The sequence below is a fragment of the Solanum dulcamara genome, chromosome 12 (assembly GCF_947179165.1).
Source record: "Solanum dulcamara chromosome 12, daSolDulc1.2, whole genome shotgun sequence".
NCBI lineage: Eukaryota > Viridiplantae > Streptophyta > Magnoliopsida > Solanales > Solanaceae > Solanum > Solanum dulcamara.
The window spans coordinates 59,775,284-59,798,335 of NC_077248.1; the positions used below are offsets into that span (position 1 = coordinate 59,775,284).

At 35.5% G+C, this 23,052-nt stretch overlaps 2 protein-coding genes across 3 annotated transcripts; both read left to right on the forward strand.

Moving 5' to 3' along the window:
- The first annotated feature begins 174 nt into the window (after positions 1-174).
- LOC129876618 (putative methyltransferase At1g22800, mitochondrial) lies at positions 175-14,607 on the forward strand. Of its 2 annotated transcripts, none has more exons than XM_055952099.1 (12): positions 175-385; positions 957-1,096; positions 1,236-1,316; positions 2,308-2,386; positions 3,932-4,073; positions 4,176-4,245; positions 4,375-4,439; positions 4,524-4,602; positions 5,624-5,711; positions 10,958-11,022; positions 11,135-11,224; positions 14,117-14,606. In XM_055952099.1, the coding sequence occupies exons 2-12, from the start codon at positions 980-982 to the stop codon at positions 14,234-14,236; spliced, it is 996 nt and encodes a 331-aa protein (XP_055808074.1). In that variant the 5' UTR covers positions 175-385; positions 957-979; the 3' UTR covers positions 14,237-14,606. The 2 variants fall into 2 exon arrangements, with proteins under 2 accessions (XP_055808074.1, XP_055808075.1); XM_055952100.1 differs by having other exon boundaries at positions 187-328; positions 14,117-14,607.
- A 4,059-nt stretch (positions 14,608-18,666) lies between these two features.
- LOC129875804 (probable LRR receptor-like serine/threonine-protein kinase At3g47570) lies at positions 18,667-21,852 on the forward strand. The gene is made up of 2 exons (XM_055951039.1): positions 18,667-21,220; positions 21,470-21,852. Exons 1-2 carry the CDS (start codon positions 18,667-18,669, stop codon positions 21,850-21,852), a joined length of 2,937 nt encoding a protein of 978 aa, XP_055807014.1.
- The last annotated feature ends 1,200 nt before the right edge of the window (positions 21,853-23,052 follow it).

A 23,052-nucleotide genomic window follows, 5' to 3' on the forward strand; every position in this document is an offset into this window, starting at 1 on the left:
AATTTTGTCATTGAATACTTTTTTTAATATGTGTGCATTACCTTAAAAATTCAGTTAATATGAAATAGGGGAGTAATAGATAGTATCACAGAGGAAAAAAAGGGCAAAAGGGATATAAAAATAATGGGCATTTAATAATAAATATTCTACTTTTTTGGCCATCTTTGCCCTTTATTTTTTTTATCCACCATAAAACCACATGAAAACTCTATTGCTGCAGCTTCGTAACCAATTAACCATATTCCCTCTTCTTTTCCATCGAACATAATTGTCGCGGCTCTTGTACGAGGTCGCCGTTGAAGTCAGCGGCGAATGTTTCAGTCAAAAGGTGGCCGGCGAACATAATTTACTGTAATATAAGCTCAAAAAATTCATCTATATAAAGGTCACTGTTTTTGAATTTTTGCTATTCAGTTACTATTTCATTTCAGTATGATTAAATCTGTTGTATTTATTGATTCTTAGTTAATGTCATAGATATTTCTTTTGAATTGCTGAGTAATTAGGTTATTCTGCTAAGATTTTCCATATCAACCTAAATATAATTGCCTTTCGTGTTGAGTTTTGGGAATTTTGGATGTGTTTATTTTGCAAATTGGGTCAGGTTTAATGGGTGAATCGCGTATAGTAACTTAAATCTGGACGAGATTTTGAATTGTGAGAAATGAAGATGGGAAACAAGGGGAATTAACGGTTTAGGGGTGAATGTGTGCTCAGAGTTGGACGAAGGACAAATATATCAAAAAGAAGTATGATGAATGGTAAATATAACTTTTTTTGGTAAGTACAGGGGAAAATCTAGTGCTTTTCCTTTGAAGAAACTCTGAATATCCGATGTCCATTACTGTTTTTTTTTCTGGATTATGTTAAAATTTTCTGAAAACACAAATAGGGTAATGCTGGACTTTTGGTTAGCTGATAAATATCGGACTTTCTGTCGGTCTGACCTAAAACAGGGCCATTGCAAAGTTAATTCGCAATGAGAAGAAGCATAGCTCTTCGTCTGGGAGGCCTAAGATCCTACTGTGCTGATGCCGGAGATGGATTTCAGAGCTCTAAACTCAAAATATTTGATCGCCATCTTAAGCGCAAGCAAGTAAAGCTTCTTCTATTGCACAACTCCATATCTCCCCTAAACATCCAAATTATTTGTGTAAAATTTAATTGTTTATAATTTTCAGTTTTACTTATTCATTTATAATATGCATTTTCTGTTGGATATACATGGTTGGCAGCGTGATAGAGCAGCGTGGTTGATGAAGCCAAAGGACTCTCTTGTTGATACAGTGGCTGAGAATCTACTGGATCGGTTGGAGGTATTCAGTTTAACCTTCTTTTTTCCTTACTTTTACTCGAACAACTGTGTTTAAATTTTTGTGAGGTTTTTGGTTTACAACAACAACATAGTGACATACCCATTGTAATCGGATAAGTAGGGTCTGGGAGGTTAGGATGTACGCGGACCTTACTCCTACATTTGTGGGGTAGAGAGGATGTTTCTGATAGACCCTCGGCTCAAAATAATAGTTCTCAAATCAAATCTGGATTGTAAATATGACAGCAAAAAAACTAGATACAAAACAAATGAATTAACAGATAGTAATACACATTGAAGAAGAGAATACACCACTACTAAATAATACTAATACTAATACTGAGAAGAGGAGTGGAGAAGGCTAGCCCCTTACCTCTCCCATATAAGTGTGAGAACACTCGGCTACCTACTAGCCTTCTACCCTAATCTTGACCATCATACTTCCCTATCTAGAGTCATGTCCTCACTAGTTTGTTTCAACCAGACTGCAAAAAACTAATTTTTACTTTTACATTCCGATCAATCTTGTTTTGAGTATAACTTTTCTTCCCATACATGCTGAAAGGTTGACACTGACAAAAAAAGTAGACAGTAACACCGATTAGGGAAGAGAAAGTAATGACATACAAAAGGAGAGATGAGTTAGAACATTAAGAGCATATTCTACCATCTAATAATGAACTTCATAGAATTACAACTTGTTGGAAAGGGTTTAGGGTAGTAAACTGTTGGCCAATCCTTCGAAAATTCATATGCAAACCATGGCCATATTTTTAAGCATCCTACCTCAAATGGGTCATTATTAGATTGAGCATCCCTTGGTTCAACTGAATGCTACATCTTCAAGCTAACAAGAATTAATTCACCTCTTCATGATGTCATTACTTTACTCCTATGCTCTGTATTTGACTCTTCTGAAGATTGATGAATTTAGTGTGTTAATAGTGTCTCATCTAACAGGAGTTCAAGATTGACATCTTTTTATTTTGCAGGACTGTAAGAAAACATTTCCTTCGGCATTGTGTATGGGGGGTTCTCTGGAAGCTATCAGACGATTACTGCGCGGACGCGGTGAGAAGAAAGTTTCTTGAGGCACATGTTTTAACTATTGTTTCTTGATATCACTTGGATTTTGACTTGTCAGTTCAAAAATTTCATAATAAACATACTTTTTTGAAAAAAAAAATGGATGCTTTTATTTTGATAGAATAATTGTTAAGGAAAATAGTGAAATTTTAGTCAGTGTAGTAGAAGTTAAACATGTGTAACACACTATTAATTACGAAAATCATATTAGCTTGAAGCAGTTACTTCTATGGATTTTTTGTCTCCTCCGTCTGGGTGTTCTATACCTGGGGTTGCACCACCCTTGAATTCGTTTATCTAATAAATTATTTTTTTATAACTACAATATAAGTGAGGCGAAATTAGAAAACAATTGTGGTACCTAACTTAAATGATTAAGGTATGCAATCTCCTAGTGGAATGGCATGATGATCAAGATGCAACGAAAAGCAAAAAAATAGGATGGTTGAAATGGAGGAGTATGAGATTGCTTGTGAAGTTGAGTTAGAATTCCATCCGATGCAAAAAGTTAGGTAGTTTGCTCTCTTCTTCTAAATCTCAGTGGATGGAGTTATCCAATACTTGTACTGTTAGAGGGTACAAGTATCCAATTAAATAGACGAAGTGCGCGCAAGTTGGTTTAACACCATTATTATTAAAAATTAGAAAGAAAGAGATAGAGAAAGGACCAAATATGCATATCAAGGACTTGAAAACCCAATATACCATTGTTTTTAAGAAGTAGAAAGAAAGAGATAGAAAACGGATCGCTGTTACATAGGAGCGGAGTTTTACCCTGTGCACAACCAAAGGGTAGCAATTGCGGGTTTCACTTGTCATAAAAAAAGAGACAGAAAGAAAAAGGACCAAATATGCATATCAAGGACTTGAAAACCCAGTATAAAGAATAACAGTTCTTGCACCCAGAGGTGTGGTCTAGTGATCAATTAAGTGTGAAAGGTTTTGGTAGACCAAGGATCAACTTCCAGTAGAGATAAAATACGCTAGGGCCTTGGTGATTTGTTTCCAACTACCTAAGTCTTATGGACAGAGTTACATGGTACTTATACCGGTGGGAGGAAGCAGGTAACCGGGATTTATTTATCGAGATGTGTGGAAGTAACCTTTTTTGCTATTGTTTGTTCATTTTTGATATATAAAGAAGAAATTACTAGTAATGCTTGAATAGATATTTTCGGAAGCCTTCAGCCTCACTTAGCCTTCTAACCTTTTTGGGCATCCTCTATTTGAATTAACTACATACATAATTATCTTGCATTTTCAATAGACGAAAAAATAACAGTACTCCATAAGATGTCTCCATTATAAAGATAGATCTCATTCATTCATTCATCTGTCACTAATTTTCTGTCACTTGGGAATATGATTCTTAGAAGAAATTAGCCCGTCAACCAAAAATAATGCTCAAACTAACCTTAGCTCATGCTGGAATTGAGTAACAATTTTGACCTTCACAAACCATTTGATTAACATGCTTATATTGCTCCATGAAGCTAGAGCATGATTATGGGCATACCTGTTACTTTTCAGGTGGCATTGAGAAATTACTTATGATGGATACATCACGGGACATGGTAAAATTGTGTAAAGATGCTGAGCAGCAACTTCCAAATGATAACATTGAAACATCATACATTATTGGTGATGAAGAATATCTGCCCGTGAAAGAAAAGTACGTGCAACTCTGATGTTGTCCTTAATGAATGATTGGAATACCTTATTGACAGAGTAAGGAATAACATCCCTTTTTAATACTGTTGTTTCACACGGGAAGTTCTGTTGACCTGGTCATTAGCTGCTTGGGACTCCATTGGACAAATGATCTTCCTGGGGCAATGATACAGGTGCTTGCTGTATTTGGTTGGACTCAGACAGATTACATTTCCCTCTAGTATTTAGTCGTTTCCTTTTTCATTCTTGAACTCGAAATGACAATATCACCAAGACACTTACTATAACTGTACTTCTACCAGTGCAGATTGTCTTTAAAGCCAGATGGCCTATTCTTGGCAGCTATTCTTGGTGGAGAAACATTGAAGTATTTCACTACCATTATATCAAGTGCATACAGTCTCTATGTTTGTAGAACCTAATGTTTGTCATCTTATTGCTATTATCTTAGGGAGCTGCGGATAGCTTGCACTATTGCACAAATGGAGCGTGAAGGAGGCATCAGTCCCCGACTATCACCCTTGGCACAAGTATAGTTTAGAAATTTGTCTCTACACTGATTCTGAAAATTGTTTCATAGGTCTAGGATTTCTAAATTTGAATTAACACTAGCAACAATTGAAATTCCTAGAGTAATGCATCTTTAACAATCTCATATACAATCTTTTATTATTTATAAAATCTTACAACAGGCACTTCTAGAAATTTCAGTTTGGCACGGTGACCAATTTTGGCCACTGTATCATGGTGTATTTTTCTTGGAATAATAGGTCTTAGTGCTTAAGGACGTATTGCATGAGCTGAATTTGTTGAATTTAGTTAATTGACTATGCTCTTACTTTTTTGTTTCATATCAGTGGGTCAACCAAATTTCTTCTATGTTAAGTTTCTGTTTTAGTTCAATTGACGAACATTCCCGTATAACACAATTGTTTCACATTTCTCAAAAAAATAATAAGATTTTTACTCTTCAGGATACCCAATTTCTATTGTTTTTCCTTCAAGGTAGTCTGACTTTGGCATGTTGAGTGGTTATAGTTTTACTAAACTGCTATTTGAGAGAAGGAAGTGTCGGAGTATATGGAATGAGGCAGGATTTTTTCATTGTCTAATGTCGATTTCAGTGTGTGGACGGTCCAGTGAAATTCTGTTCAACTGCAGTCTGCAATGTGCATTGTTTTCTACTTACACGTTAAAGGCTCATGATCTGCTGAAGAGTTACCTGCTTCTCTGGCAGAAACGTATCATTTCTTGTTATTTACCTTGTACTCCTCTTCCATCCCTGGGGAATGGGGAAACTTTAAGGAGGCAGTTATATATTGCAATCACAATGAACACTGGAAACATGAGCAGAATCTGTCTAATTGTTATAAAGAGCATTTCCATCTGGGCAATTGAAGACTCAGCTATTACTTCATTGTTGGTTATTGAAGCTATAAACTGATAATTATTGTATAATGTTAATTAGATGAAGAAAAGGTTTGTGTGAAGAGAAACTTACCAAAAAGAAAAGGCATCATGTGAAACAGCATATTCTTGTTTTTGTTGCAGGTGCGTGATGCTGGCAATCTCTTGACTAGGGCAGGCTTTACTCTTCCTGGGGTTGATGTTGATGAGTATACTGTTCAATATAGCAGTGGTAAGTGTTATGCTTCATGCTTTGGTTCCAACCTCGTATTCGAGCAGACAGCCTGGCAGGAACCTCCTGTACATTGCATGAATCCATCTCTGGATATTAATTAAGATTTCAACGGTACTGCGCTTGTTGTGCCGCCTTGCTCTCCACTTTTAGCTTGTTCAATTTTCTAGCTCTCTGTAATGTTTTCTTATATCATATATATGGACATACTTCCTTCTAGGTGTTGAACTTCTCTTCTTCTTTAGAAAGGTAACAGGCTTGTATTTGATAATAAAATCAGCACCTGGTTAATGCTGATAACTGTATGTACAACTCAAAAAGAGCGTACCTATTTAGTCTATCAGGTCTCCCACATCATCCAAAAATTCCTGTTTACCCAAAAATAAAACAAGGAAAGACAATTCATCTTGATCTTCTTAATGGAGTTGCTTTTGTCTTCAAAACATCTTGATGAGTTCCTTTCTTTCCATGCTATCCACCATATACAAGCTGGGATGATTTTCGATCTGTCTTTCTCTTCATTGCTTGTACCAATTTCCTTCCAGTGGTTTAGAAGCTCCAGTGTGGTTCTAGGCACGACCCAAGTAACCGCAATCATAGAAAATAACATGTGCCACAGATTTGCATTGAGCATTATTTTCTACTTCCTGTCCACAAAGAAACATCTTCTGCAAATCTGGAAACCTCTTCTTTGTAAATTCTCATGTATTAAACATTCCTTTTTCACCACTAACCAAACAAAACAGGAATACTTTGAGAGGGATTTTGACCCTGCAAATGTGTTTCCAAGGCTTCATCAGTCATTGAAGCATTATGGTTATTCCTGTATGCAGCCTTTACTGTAAATGCATCTCTGATATTCAGCTTCCAAATAATTTATATATGGTTTCTGATGTACCCTTGAAAGATTCAAGAGTTTGGAGGAAGGTAGAGACTCTGTCTAGTTCCCAATCATTCAATAATCTTCTAAAGTACAAATTCCATCCTTGGCTTACCAGTGCTTGTTTTTGAAGACTTAGAGAGAATAAGCAAATAAGCCAGGGAATAGGTTTTTCATACTTTCTTGGCCAATCCAGTGATATTGCTACTGAAAGCTGACCACAAGTTTCTGATGGTCTTCCAAATGGAGTTCTCTTTCATTTTTATACTATTCTTAATTATCATTTTCTTGTGAGGTGAGATGGAATTGACCTGGTAGAGTTGTTCTGTTACAAAAAAAGTATGGAGTAACTTCTATGTATATTATCCAAGGAATACAATGATTTAAATACAGGTAAAAAAAAGGCTAACTAAGGTAAACTAGATATCTAAATCTGTAAAAATCAGCTAGAATATTATATACAAGGAAACATATAACTTTATGATTCTCTAACACTCCCCCTCAAGCTAGAGCATAGATATTGATCATGCCCAGCTTGTTACACTTGTAATCAACTCGAGTTCCATTCAACGCTTTTGTCAACAAATCATCTAGTTGCTCTCCTGTCTTCACGTAGCCAGTGGAAATTAGATTTTCCTGAATCTTCTCAGGAATAAAATGACAATCAACTTCAATATGTTTAGTTCTTTCTCGATACACTGGATTTGAGGCAATATGAAGAGCAACTTGATTATCTCACCAAAGTTTTTCTGGTTTATGATGCTTTAACCCAATTTCAGTTAAGAGATGATGTATCCATGTAATTTCACATGTAGACTGCGACATAGCTCTGTACTCAGATTCTGCACTGGATCGAGATACAACAACTTGCTTCTTACTCCTCCATGATACTAGATTCCCTCCAACAAAGACACAATAGCTTGTAGTAGATCTTCTATCAATTTTGGATCCAGCCCAGTTAGCATCTACAAAACACTCCACACAAGTATGACCGTGATTGTTATACAATATGCCAAGTCTAGGAGCTCCTTTCAAGTAACATAGAATATGTTCCACAGCTTCCCAATGTTTGACCGTAGGTGTGGACATGAACGGACTAACAACACTTAACGCAAAAGCAATATCTAGACGAGTCACAGTCAGGTAGTTTAACTTCCCAACCAACCTTCTATATCTTTCTGTACATTGGGTACCATTGGAGTATTGCAGGGTTTGGCCACCAACTTTCCAGTGTTTGCAAGCAGGTCAAGAATATACTTTCTCTGAGACAGAGAAATTCCCTTCTTACGTCTGTTCACTTCTACTCCCAAGAAGTATTTCAACTAGCCCAAGTCCTTTATATGAAACCTAGTATGCATGAAAGACTTGAGGGAAAGAATCCCCGCATAATCACTTCCCGTGATGACAATGTCATCAACATATACAACAAGGAGGATAATGTCGATTGTTGATTGTCGGTAGAAGACTGAGTGATCACATTTGCTCATTTTCAGCCCAAAATCCTGAACTACCTCAATGAACTTGCCAAACCAAGCCCGGGGATTCTGTTTCAAGCCATACAATGACTTCTTCAAATGACAGACTTCCCCATACTCCCCTTGAGCAACAAAATCGGGTGGTTGCTCCATATACACTTCCTCTTGAAGATCACCATGAAGGAACGCATTCTTAATATCCAACTGATGTAAAGGCCAATTCTTAGAAGCAGCTAGAGAAATGAATAGGCGAACAAAAGTGACTTTGGCAACGAGAGAGAAAGTGTCTGAATAATCTACCCCATATGTTTGAGCGTATCCTTTAGCCACAAGTCTAGCTTTGAGTCTTGCTACAGAACCATCTGGATTAACTTTACTGTGAAGACCCTCTTACATCCCGCTGATTTCTTTCCCTTGGGTAAATCCACCGAATCCCATGTGTGCTTTTCCTCTAAGGCATGTATTTCATCAAGCATTGCATTAGACCATCCAGGATGATTCAAAGCCTCTTTCACAGTTTTGGGTACATATGTAGAGTCTAGAGAGGCAATCAAAGATCTATGGACTGATCGACTATGTCTGTCTTCCCAATTGAAGGAGAAATTGGGCGTCTTGGGGATTAGGGTTTCCAATCTTGAATCAGCGCTTCATGATATTCCCCATAATCAGCAATTGAAGGAGAAATTAGGCTTCTTGGGGACTAGGGTTTCCAATCTTGAATCAGCACTTCATGATATTTCCAATACTCAATAGGATGAAGGGAACTAAGTATAGCACCATCGTCAGATCGTTTCTTCAGCATGGCTGGATACTGTTTCTAGATTATGTATCTTGGTGATCTCTGATACTATGTAAAGATATGACACCTGAGCCTAACTCAACCTCAAAAGCTAGCTCATGAGGGGAGGATCGCCCAAGTCATATAAAGAGACCACCAGTCCATTAAGAAGAAAAAAGATTCTCTTAAGTTATGCACAACAGGCAAGTGAAGACTTCTATACATCAATCTCTTTTTAAAGCTTTTGTGTGACCAGTCATTTTATAGGGCTTAAAAAGGTTATGCTTAACTCGTTGCCTCTTTCAATCTCCTGCTTTTGCACTTTAAAGTATCTCTTCCGTTCTCTTTGATTTAGATACGTCTCTCAATGTGGCACACTCAATGCATGTAAAGTAATCTACTTAAAAATTATTTCTTTTATGGTTCTGCAGGATATATAGAGCCCGTTTGGATGGGCTTAAAAAAGTAACTTTTATGTATGAAGTGCTTTTAGAACTTTGAAGTGCTGAAAGTTATTTTTATAAATAAGCAGTTGCGTGTTTGGATAAAAGTGCTTATGTTGAAAATAAGTGTTTGAATTTTAGGGTTAAAAGAATAAAAATGGTAGTTTGAGAATTTAGTTAAAATATAAGGGATATAAAAGTAATTTCCATGGTCAAACAAAATGGCTTTAAGCACTTGGAAAAAAAAAGGTTAGAAATCCTAACTTTTCATTTTTGACCGACTTTAAGAACTTTATGGCTTAAAGTTAGCACTAGGCAAACACGTCCAAAAGCTAAAAAGGGGCTTATAAGTTGGTTTGACCAACTTAAAGCCCATCCAAACGGGCTCATACACTTTCAGGCTATTTTGCTCATACTCTTCGAAGTTGCCAATAGGTCTATGTTTGATACTTTATAAGTAGTGTGCATTTTTGGAGGATCTGTCATGGGTGTGACAACATTTTGGAGAGTCCGAGCAACACAGCTTCCAGGAATTCAAAATTAACCCTGCTTCAGTTAATCTGAAAGCTTTTGTTTCACTAGTTCTTTCCTATATCTGGAGCTTTAGAACCTTGACAGTTGTTGCATTCTTCTGCCCCCCTTCTTTTGGCAGTGTGCAATGTATATTTCATTTCTTTTCCTTTAGAGGGATTTCTCAGGATGAGTCTCAATGGTAGCAGGCTTATGTATGAGAGTTTTTGCAAACTAGAATTCCCCCAGTGCTGATGTTCTCATTTGTGTCTATTTTTGATGGATCATTGAGAATTCTCATGGAGGATCTACCCACCTTCTTAACAACCAAAAGTGTCTTTGCCTTTTAGATAGTGTTTTATGGGCAAGATAAAATTGTCATTGGGCTCGCTAGTATTATTTATCAGCTAGTATCTTAGGTAGCATCATCATTAGTGACCACTGACCAATAGGTCAGATCTTTCAGAGGACTAAGCATCGCTCTTATTATTGAACATGTTATACAAAAAATCAAGAGTTTATCACTCGAATATATTGAGCTTTATTATGAATAAAAGCTCGTACTGGGTTGACTGATGTATCCAGCAGGAGCAGGTTGGCTTAGTTTTGTAAGTCTTATCAATTCTATACACTTATACAGCTACTGCCTTTATACTGTTTTGCTTAGCTTGGAAGAAAGAGAGGTGCATCAACACTGGTAGATTACGGCCCTGGTCTGTCAAAGTCTAAAGCCAGATTTAGCCCCCTTGAAACTGCTACTAATATAAAAATATAAGGCTAAATCTGTTAGTGTCCTTGTTATTTCCACTTCACTCCACTCTCGCATTTTATCCGATTATTTTCATTTATGTCCGACCACTTTATTTCCACACGATTCTAAAAATTTCTTTGCCAATTTGAGTTTAAGATTCTAGCTTTTGAGAAAACGTGTAGCCAATATGTACTTGACCGGGTGTGGCGTGATCATTTTGTGGTCATCATTAGAAATGCCCCTTTATATTATTGTTCGGAGTAGCAATTAACTTTCTTGTATTTTGGATGTGGATAAGCTAGCACTTCTGCAAATGCCATTGAGGAAATATGAATTTCTACACTCATTCAATTACATAGTCTTTCTATATTGAATTGATTAATCTTTCTTCGTTTTGCTTGTGTGCCAGCTTTGGAGTTGATAGAACATCTCCGTGCAATGGGCGAAACTAGTGCTCTACTGCAAAGGAGCAAGGTGGTTTTCTGCTGAAATTTCTTTGTCTTTTCAACTTGAGAAGAATGCAAATTACTTAATTAATTGTCTTATTGGTTTTGTCACTCTAACATCCATCTTCTCCATGGATTAGGTATTGAAAAAGGAGACAGCCCTGGCCACAGCAGCTATTTATGAGTCAATGTTTGCGGCCGAAGATGGCACAATTCCAGCAACATTTCAGGTGATTTAAGAGGATTTGATGCTGAAAATTATATATTTTAAAGCAAATAGTTGCTAGGCACTGGTCCATGTCCACCAATAGAATTAAGTGAAGCTAAGGTTGAGGAAGAAGAAGGGAGCTCCAACATATTACCCTTCTTAAAGGATGTTCTTACTTCTCAATTTCTGCCAGTCTCTGCTTGTTGTTCATTGATTGTAAGTTCCTCCAAGATTCTGCTTTTGTTATCCTCTAGGTTGCCAAACACTTCTCTGTTCCGCCTTCTTATATCTGTCTTTAGATGTCTGAAATCAGGAGTTACCACCCTTAGCCACATATTTTCAAACTTAAAGTAAGTGCGACTTGGCTCCCAATCTCGCACTCCGGCATCAAAGGTTTGTGGTCTAAAAACGCCGTAGTCTAAAGTTTCTGCTTGATTTTTCAAAGAGCTTCATCCCATTTTATTGACATGAGAAACCTGTCAATTCTTTATGTTTGGGAATTATTATCATCTCTGGACCACGTGTAAAATTCACTATGTAGAGGAGGATCCACGAGTCATCTCCTGTACAAATTCTCTAATCTTTCCTTTGCTCTTGTTCTCCTTCTTCTTCTGCATCCGTTCCTTTCTTCGTCTTATCTGTTGTTTTAGTCACCTCTTAAACCCACGATGCATCTTCTAGACCTCCTATTCTACCGATTCCAACCATAAGTTTCCTCTGTTACACCCTAGGAAGCCCCATTTAAACTCTTCATTAACACTCTCAAATAAGCATGATTATGTGAAGCTTCCCTCTTGGAATTCTCATGCATGACCATTACCTTTAATCCCATAAAGTAACTATACCCCTAAAAAAAAAGCTTCCTGATGGTTCTAATCCTCCAATCTGCCTGTGTACAATCAAAATCTGCTTAATTAGCTGGGTGGTCCATTGTTCTACCTTTGTTTTCTGGATGCACACCATGTCTGGTTTCCAATTCTGAAGTGGCATTGCAAGAGTCGGTTCTTTTGAATTCTTGATCGTTTAATCCCCAAAGTTCCATGAAATGATTTTAATCTTCATTTGTATGAGACTATCCTCTTCCTACTCCTGCTATCTCGGAACTTTCCCCATAGTTGATCTTGAATCCAGCTTTTTAAGCTTGTCCGTCGCCTTTCTACAATTTCTGTTCGGTGTTCTTACGCCAATCTGCTGTTGTTTCAAGGCTCTTTTTGCATCCAGTTTAATGAATAGTATGAGGGCTTCCTTCTCACACCATTTGAAGTAATTCCTAGCTGCTTGCTAGTTCTCAATATGTTTCTCCTGATCCACCTGTAAGCCTTGTTCTTCACAGTATCCATTACTGGTAGAATCAGAATCGTACTGTTGTAGTAGGAGAGTTTAATTTGGAATCAGTGAGGACCTTTCTCCCTCTGAAACCTGCTGGTATCTCCACATCTGTATCCAATGTGCATCACTTGGAAGTATAGGTGCCTGAACCATTTTGTTATTGAATATCCTCTTGCATCTGTAGTTGGTCAAATTCCAGCTGCCCTGGGACTACTTCCACTAAAGATGTTGGTAGTGTCTGATCTTAGGAAACTGCGGAAGTAGCTTCTAACCTCAAATTAGCCTGAATTTCCATTTGAACTGGGTCTGGATCCCTGTCTTCAATCTGAGACATTCTTAATAAAATCAGAAATACATAAATCTAAGAGGCCCAACACAGTTGATAGAAATTCCTTTTCTCCTCCTAGTCCTTTTTGGGCCTTTTTTGTGATACAATCTGTCAGTCTTAAAGAAGTCGCTCAGCCCAACCTCATATGGCTCATCAATTTGAATATCAATCTTGTGACACCCACCTTTTGATTTGATTTTACTGGATGGGGAGACTGATTTGAGTATTAGATAGGATAGACTGCTTTATTGACATGTGCTGGGCTGAGATGTCCATTCTTTTCTCACTTCCCATTGTGCACTCCCTCTAAAGCTTCTTCCCCTCGGAATTCAGCAGGCATATTTCCTGTTGCCGGTTTTCCACCAAGTTCATACCAGCTTTGGAAATCTTAATCTGATCTTCAACTCAAACCAGAACCTGATAACACACTACCCTACCTTAATTTCTATCGTCTCTGGCTGGTCTTTCTCTGTACTTTGATGCATAGCCTAGCCCAGTGAAGATGTGTTCTATGCTTTGTCTCTTCTACAACTCCGAGGTAGCCTCCACATTTGTTGCTGATAGCCCTAAAATTCTGGCCCACCTATGCAGATAGTAACCCCTGCAATCTGATTCGCCTGTTTGCTGGATTTTAAGGGTCAGCTTCTAGTACCATCTGTTGCGACCACCTCTGGATTCCAGTTGTCTTCATTTCCTGAATCATTCCCCTATTTTGATTCATTCTGTGCTTTGACCCTTGATGGGAACTCTCAGAGAAGATAATGATTCTCCATTTCTAAAACTTTTGATCCCAGCTGGCCCCAGACCCCCACTTGTGGGATTTCACTGGGTATGTTGTTGTTTGATCCCAGCTGGTACCTTCCATAAACTCCCGGGCCACTTTTGAATGACTGTCACTAAATAGGTTTCAAAAAAAAATATTTTCATATGAATAGCAATGTTTTGACTTATAGAATCTCAAGTAGAAGCAAGTGCACCAATATGAAATGACCTTAAAGATGTATTAAATCTGAATTGGCTTGTATAGCTAGTTCATCTGGAGTAACACAGCTGAGCTCTTTCTTAGTGAGTAGGACCAAGACTTGAAAACAAATGAACTGTTTTTTACTAAATTGTTAGTGGCAACAATGTGATCTTTTCGGGTTTGGTTAACTACATCATCTTTTTTTGGGCTAATCAGCACAATATTCCTCTTTTGATACAGTATAATGTAATATAATTGTGTGAACTATGTTTGTACCCTGATTGTGTTTTCAGATAATATACATGACTGGATGGACGGAACACCATTCTCAGCAGAAACCAAAGAAGAGGGGCTCAGCCACAGTCTCATTCCAGGATCTCCAAAAGCAATTTGGCAGTGATGGTAGCTGCTGACTTACTCTCAACGTTCTTTATTGATGCATTTCTAACCTGTTATCTGATTCTTCTCAGCCGCTAGGTGATAAAGGAAGGGAAGCTCCTTTAACTTAGATACTTTCACTCCTTATAGTTTTATAAGCACCTTTCATTACTCATGCGTCATAATCGTGCAAAATAATAGGGTAATAATCGTAACTTTTGAGTAGAATCGCTGTGTACTTCAACTTTTCCTGTCTTCTGAAAAACCATTAGTGTAATGTCATTACGACGAGCTGTTGTTCAATAATCTAATCTGCTGGTCATGTATTTGACATTTGATCAAATTGATTAGCTTGTAATATATTGTTATATCTACGCTAAGTTATTGATCATTTAAAAAAAAAAATGTTTTCTGATCGGACTTTCTAATTTCATATGATAAGATGGTTTCAAGCTTCCTAGCCTGGATTGTTCACTCGAAATTCATATGATAAGAGGAACTGGTGCCATATATCAATATACATTGTTGTTGTGGTTGCAAGGATTCATCGCTATGTTAATAGCACTAGTGTTCTCACAAAAAAGGGGCATACAATCAACATGATGCCATAGTCTTTCAACTATTGTACGATCCACAAGAGTTTGTGCACAACATGAAGTTGCAAACATATATACCATAACCATAAATATCATTTTCACAATCTTCAAATGAGATCCCTTTGAATTTTCTTAAAATCTGACACAAGCATCTACACTGAAAAAACAATGTTACGTGTGTCAGTAGTTAAACAGGAGTGAATCAATCATCCCTCTAGATAATTTTTGTTCCATATTCTTTCCATCTTCATCCAAATCCATCTTTGGGTGGTTGAAATTTGAGTTTCCTTGGATTTAGAGGAGTCCATGGGGTAATTTTTCAATAATTACATGACGTGCTTTTGTTGATGGATCATTGCTCCATTTGAGGCATGTTTAACTTGTAAATCCGAAATGAAATTGATTACACCTATTATTGTCACTACCCAAATCCAAATGACCGGCACCCGATACACTACCCAACTCGATACAAAATAGACACAATTTCAATATTGAAATGAAAAGTCAAGTGTAAATCCATTTCAAATCAACTTAAGCTTGTAGATTTTCAACCATTGTCATATGTCTACACTCAAAATGATATAAAAAAAAGTCATAAAATTTTATTTAAATTGAATTAAAATTGAAATCACTTTCGACTCCTTAGGCCTAATTGTATTCAAATCTTTTATTGACATTTCACCAGAAGTTCTATATGGACACTGACATAATAAATTTGCAAAATACATACTACAAGTTTTATAGAAAAGAAAACTTTTAATAACTTTTATGATATTTTCTTTATTAATATTGTGATATTTAGATTTTAATGTATTTTAAAAAATAAAATTATTCTTTGGATAGCCAACGTCTATAGTCTACAACTGAGGGTGATGTCAAATCCCAATTGCTTTTACAGTTCCGTATGAAATATTGTGATATTTAAATTTTTATGTATAACTCGATTGATTTCTCATATAATCACTCAATTAATAGTTATTATTTTAGATTTTTAACTATTAATTCAGTGATATTCATTTGAGAAATCAACTCTCCAATGTTACTAGGTAAGGATTCAACTATTTTTTTAATTTAATTGAAAAATTGTGACAACGGTGTGAAAAACAAAATTTCCCAAAAATGATTTATGTGTGAGGACATAGTAACAAAGAAATTAATAGCAAAATATTAGTCAGGACTGGAAGAGAAAATTGTGATAATGGTGTGAAAAGCATACTTTCCCAAAAATGATTTACGTGTGAGGATATAGTAACGAAGAAATTAATAGCAAAATATTAGTCATGACTGGAAGAGAAAATTGTGATAACAATGTGAAAAATAAACTTTCCCGAAAATAATTTATGTGTGAGGACATAATAACGAAGAAATTAAATCTTTAATATTAAAAAATAATGTGAATACAAGATCTCTTGTCAAAATTTCCAAGGTATTATTTGGAAAGGAGTAATATTTTATAAACATCCTAGAAAACAATCTTACATTTGTTGTATTAGCCCACAAAAGTCTTAACATGTGATTTGAAACCAACAAATGCTTGTACTAAATATATTTCTTACTTCCAATTCAACTTTGGAAAATTATCTTGGAATTGTATTTTATTATTCAACAGAGTGTGTGCACAAGAAGTAATATTTACGTATATACAATAAGCTAATCACCTAGTGTCCCTTATGTTATAACCCACCACTTGATCATGAAGAAGGGAGAAGAACCTAGAGTTTTGGAGAGGTTAGTGGAAGACTCTAGATTTTTGTAGAAGTTTATTGAGAAGTTTTGAAAGACTTAGAATTCTCTAGAGTTTGTAGAGAACTCTAGAGTAGAGATTTCTAGAAATTAGGGTGTGTTCAGGAAATATTTTTCATAAATTTTCTTATGTTTGATTGGTCAAAATATTTAAAAAATATATTTTTTTTAAAAAGTTTTACAAATGATATTTTACATTAGTTTTGTTCTTTCCACCCTCCAACACACCTCATGTTCACTCCACTTTCGTAGCCCCCATCCCCATCACTCTACACTCCCTACCTCCACCCCTGCCTCCCAGAACACCACCCATTGTGTGGTTAGACAAAACATCAAGAGGTGTTTGTTATTTCGTATATTACAAGTTAGAAGAAAATTTATTAAAGTTCTATATATGGAAACTTCAAAGCAGGTGCTTGATATTCCTGTCAAAGTAGTTTGACAAAGGGCCTTTTCTGATACTTTTCTTCGTAACAAATACACCTTACTTTTTAAAAATGATTTGTAGCCACAACTTTTGCTACTCCTAAGAAGGCGAAGTAGTTATTTTTCTCTTGAAAGCCTAATCAAACACCTTACTATTTTAAAATCAACACTTTTGCTACTCTTAAGAAGGAAGTACTTATTTTTCTCTCGAAAGCTTGACCAAACACTTTACTTTTTTAAAATCAACATTTTTAATATCATATAAATTGGGACGAACTGAGTAAGAAATTACTAAATATCTATAAATATTTCACTATATTATTACTATAGACTTGAGACATCAATATAAAATCCATAACCTTCAAATCTTGAATCTGCATACGAGGTTCACTTATTCTCTTACACATGGAGCCAACTTCTAAGGGGAAAAAGTTCAAAAATGCTCTTAATGTATTAGAAATGGTTTAGAAATGTCCTCCTCCCATCTGTTGGATCAAATTTTCCCTTCCTTCCACCTATTGGGTTAGAATGCCTTTAACATATCAGAAATTATTCAAAAATGTCCTTTTTCCACATATTGAATCAAAAATACCCTTAACCTATTAGAAATAGTTCAAATTTGTTCTTCCATCTACCTATTAGATCAAAACATTCCCTTAACATATTAGAAATGACTAAAGAATTTACTAATTCTAATTATATATGCCAATAATTTTTTTAACAGTACTTTGACAATTATTTAGTTTTTTTTATTTGTATTTTTTTTTTGAAAAATTATTGCTTGTTTGTCTTACCAAATAGAAGTATTTGCTTTAAATAAAAGATATGAATTAATGTGTGAATTAATCCGAATCGATGTTGTATAAAACATTGTCTTAGTCACGGAAAAGAGGAATTTCATTACGTATGTCCATAAAAAGATAATTTTTGATGAATATTTTTCTAAGTGTAAATACAGTATCAGTTAACATAATTTATACAAAAAATTTAGTAATTTTAAAAGACTAAAGTTATTAGACAATGAAAAAAATATATAACTAAGAGGCTAATAGAAGTAAAATGAATTAAAAATTTGAGTTTTAATTTATTTGAATTTGAAGGCTAAAAAGAATTTTTAAAAATATTTTGATGTTGTAAAAATATTATATTTATTGATAAAATATATTAAATAGTATTTAATAGTTGATAAACATACTTTTAGGTAGAAGGAGAGCAAATTTGAATCATTTTTTTTAGGATCAAACGCCTACCATTATGTCAAAAGCTATAGCTGATAGCAAAACCGCAATTTTATTTCTTAACTAAATCCACCACGCAAGCGCCATGTTCGATTATGACTCCGACTCGGGCCACTCTAGCCCCTCATGGACCTTGCCATAGGCGGGATGTTGGCATTACCCAACACATTTATAATAGGTTAAGGACATTTTTGATCCAATAGGTGAAAGAATGACATTTTTGAATCAATTCTATACGTTAAGGGCATTTTTGATCCAATAGGTGAAATGAGTACATTTCTGAACTATTTCTAATACGTTAAGGACATTTTAAAACATTTTCCAACTTCTAAGAATATTACCTATATATATGCATCCATCGTAGAAGTTGTATTTAGTCAAAAAATAGAGCAGTTAACCATGGCCTATTTTCTTCTCCTATTTTTCTTCACACTCATGAGTTCTCCCTCAAAATCAGATAATATGACAGATATTCAAGCTCTCTTTGCCATCAAGAATGAAATAATTGATCCCTTTGAATCTTTGATTTCATGGAATGAGTCTGTTCCTTTATGTCAATGGCATGGTGTGGTATGTGGAACGCGAAATCAACGAGTCACTGAACTAAACCTTCTTGACCAGAAGCTCACCGGTGTGTTATCACCTTTTGTTGGAAATTTGAGCTTCCTTATACGACTAGACATCGGAAACAATACTATTTCTGGCAATATCCCTCCTGAACTAGGCCGTTTGACAAGATTAAGCCATCTATATTTGCAAAACAATTCATTGCATGGTGATATTCCAGTCAATCTATCGCTTTGCACTAACCTCGTTGAGTTATGGGCGTACAAGAACAATCTTGTAGGCGTGCTTCCGAGGGAGCTTGGTTTTCTTACCAAACTCAAATATTTCGATTTCAGTTACAACAAGCTCAGTGGTGAAATCCCAAAATCTTATAGTAACTTCTCAAGTCTCTTGGAAATGTACCTTTTGGATAATGATCTCGAGGGTAAAATCCCTGATGAGTTTGGGAAACTGAAAAGTTTGAAAATATTTGACGCGGACTTTAATAGGTTATCTGGTAAAATTCCGAGCTCATTATTCAATCTTACCTCCTTGAAAGTCATTGATGTGTCAGTTAACCAACTCGAAGGTACTCTCCCTCGGGATTTAGGGATCAATCTTCCTAATCTGGTGTGTATCAGCATTAGTGAGAATCGATTCAGTGGATCGCTTCCTTATTCACTTTTCAACCTCACAGGACTGGAGTACCTTATTGTTGGCAAAAATAACTTAGGAGGACGTGTTCCTAGGTTCGATAAGTTGCATAATTTGTTTTTATTAGGCATGGATAATAATCACTTTGAAAATGACTTGACCCTCATGTCCTCCTTAACAAATGCAACCAACCTGAACCGTCTGTATCTTCAACACAACGCGTTTGGAGGGACATTTCATGAGTTTTTCAGCAACCTCTCAAGTAATCTGGCATATGTAGACTTGTCAAGCAATTGGTTTTCAGGACATATCCCGATAGAGATTGGGAAATTCGTCAACTTGGAAGAGCTTAGGCTGAGTGGAAACCAACTCACAGGTATCATCCCTCCGACTATTGGGAAGATTTATAAGCTAAGATATTTACACATGTCCCACAACAGAGTTTCAGGTAGCATACCCTTTTCCATTGCAAATCTGAGCCTTTTAACAGAGTTAAATCTTGATCATAACAATCTTAGAGGTAGAATACCTTTAAGTGTTGGAAAATGTCAAAATTTGTTGTATCTTAACCTAAACCAAAACAATTTAATCGGTTCAATACCAAAAGAAATTTGTCTCATCTCTTCCTTAGTTGTTCTCAACCTTTCTAGTAACAACTTGACTGGCGCCCTTCCCAAAGAAATCGATAACCAGAAAAATCTATTATCATTAGATGTCTCTTTGAATTATCTCACTGGTGAAATTCCTAGTACACTTGGAAGTTGTGTGACAATTGTTAACTTAACAATGAAAAGGAATTTATTTCGCGGGGTTGTTCCTTCCACTTTGAGTTCACTAAAGAGTCTTCAAGTATTAGATCTTTCGTGTAATAAGCTATCAGGTATGGTTCCAAAGTACTTTGAAGGATTTGCCTTGCATTTCTTAAACTTGTCGTTTAATGATTTTGAAGGTGCCCTTCCAGAAAGAGGCATCTTTGAGAATGTGAGTGTAGTTTCTTTCGTTGGAAATCCTAGAATTTGTGGTGGTGTACCTGGCTTGAAACTTCCCAATTGCAACTTCAGTCATTCAAAGAAGATAAACTTTAAGCTTGTTATTTTAGTAATATTAGGAATTTTGGGGCTAGTTGTTATGGTTTGTGCCTTTTTCTTCTATGGATTCAGAAGGTCCAAAAGAACATTTCCTTCATTAGATAAAAATCTAAACCAACTCATAGCTATGTCCTATCAAAGTATTCTCAAAGTTACCAACGGGTTTTCTACGAGCAACTTGATTGGTGTTGGGAGTCATGGATATGTTTATAAGGGAATTTTAGAAATGGATGGTAAACATGTTGCTATAAAAGTAATGAATCTTTTACAATATGGAGCTATCAAAAGTTTCATAGCAGAATGTGAAGCCTTGAGAAATGTTAGACATCGGAATTTAGTTAAGCTACTTACTGCATGTTCTAGTGTTGATTATCGTGGCAACGAATTCAAGGCATTGGTTTACGAGTTTATGGCCAATGGAAGTTTGGAGGACTGGTTGCATCCAGATAATTCAAGACCAAATGTTCAACCAACAAGGTTGGGATTTCTACAAAGGCTCAATATTGCTATTGATGTTGCTAGTGCAATACATTATCTTCATAATGATTGTCAAATATCAATAGTTCATTGTGATCTCAAACCAAGCAATATTCTCCTTGACAATGAGTTGGTTGCCCATGTTGGAGATTTTGGATTGGCAAGATTCCTACATCTCACTGATGAAACCACTTGTAGAATTCAGACAAGCTCTACAACTTTTAAAGGATCTATTGGCTACATAGCTCCAGGTAAATTTCACATATAATAATTAATGATCATATTCCAAAAATAAATTAGTGTGGAAATATCAATTTTGAATTTAGCTTAGGTCACAACACGAGGGTTAAAGTTATAGGTGTGTGTTGAATTTTCAAAAAAGCAGTCTATTTTTTGAATATTCGACATGAGTGTGGCAAAACTTTTGAAGAGTCGGAGAAATATATATAGCTGCCCACAAACATCCAATCCTAATATTTTGTAATATACTTTCATTGCAGAGTATGGGATGGGAAGCGAACCATCAACTCAAGGTGATGTGTATAGTTTTGGTATCGTCTTACTTGAAATGTTAACCGGTAAAAGGCCAACAGATGAAATGTTTGGCGGCAATTTAAGCCTTCACGATTTTGTTAGGAATGCCATACCTGATGGAGCACTTGAAATAGTAGATCCAATTTTAAATTTTGAAGAGATAGAAATAATCAGAGATAGGTCTCCATTTCCAAGATTCATGAGAAGGCAAAAAATGGTAGAGGGTTTAATCTCCTTATTTGGAGTTGGAATTGTTTGTTCAATGTATGATTCAAGTAAAAGAAAAAGCATCAATGAGGTTGTTAGAGAGTTGTGTTCTATTAGAGACTCTCTTGTTGGTTGTACATGAAACACTTTTCTTGTTTTGTTTTGTCATGTAAGGTTCCAATAAAATACTATGATGAATAATTTGAATATAGTGTATTGCTTATTTTAACTCATATTTGTTCTCATCAACATATGAATAAAGCTTTTATTTGTTTACTAGATGAGTAATTGCTCCTATATGTAATAATCACCTAGAAAAAATATGGTATGATACAAGAAAGAATTATGGTCAATTTATCTTATTTTGAATCCATATCAATTTGTTTATATGATTTTGATTAGATATTAAGTTTAAGAAAGTAGAAAAGACTTTTGAATTTTATGGTCTTGAACATGTCATATAGAAAATTAAATTAAAGAATTACCAAAAAAAAATATTTTTCTTAAAAATGAACTAACAAGTAAAGTACATCAAGCAAATTAAAACGGGAAAGTAATAAAATACTCAAGATTATACATTCTAAGATGTACAAGTATTCTTCAATCCCAAAAGCTCCTCTCTTAACATCACAAAAGTCAGAGGAGTTTGGTCGCTTACTAAGCAATGGTTCTATCTAGGGATGTAAATAGGGCGAGGCAAGGTTGGCCAAACCAGGGTGTAAATCGGTGTTTTCTTTCAATAAAAGTTTTTCCTGTAAAATGCCATTCACATAATTCATGATAATGACAGTATATGTATGATCACAATAATAAGATAAATGTAGATGCAACAAATATAAACACAATGTATTTCTCAACTCATAAGCACAGGCTACAAGCCTCAATATCAGGAAAACTCTAAATCTTGTGAAGGTTACAACACTTTTGTCAAGGTTACTTTCCATATCTTGCCTGCCAAGGCAAATCAGCCTCTAATATGTGAGAAAATGCATGAAACATCCTAAAACACAATGTACGAGGTTGTTACAAGAAGGGGAAGAAGGATTAGAAAACAGAAAATTGAAGCAATGAATAAAATGTAGCTGTAAATTGCTACACACTGCAGGGAAGAAGAAGAGAAAGTTGAAATATTTTTAAGTATTTTTCTTATTTCAAGATATTCATTTCATAGGCTACACACACATATATATAGTGTGTGTATGAGGACTACAAACCACAAAACAAGCAGAAAAAAAAACACACAATACATAAGTGGCCAACTAACCACCACTCTTTGTGGCCAACTAACCACCACTTATTGTGACCAACACTTAGTTTTAAATAAAAGACTTGGTTACTACAT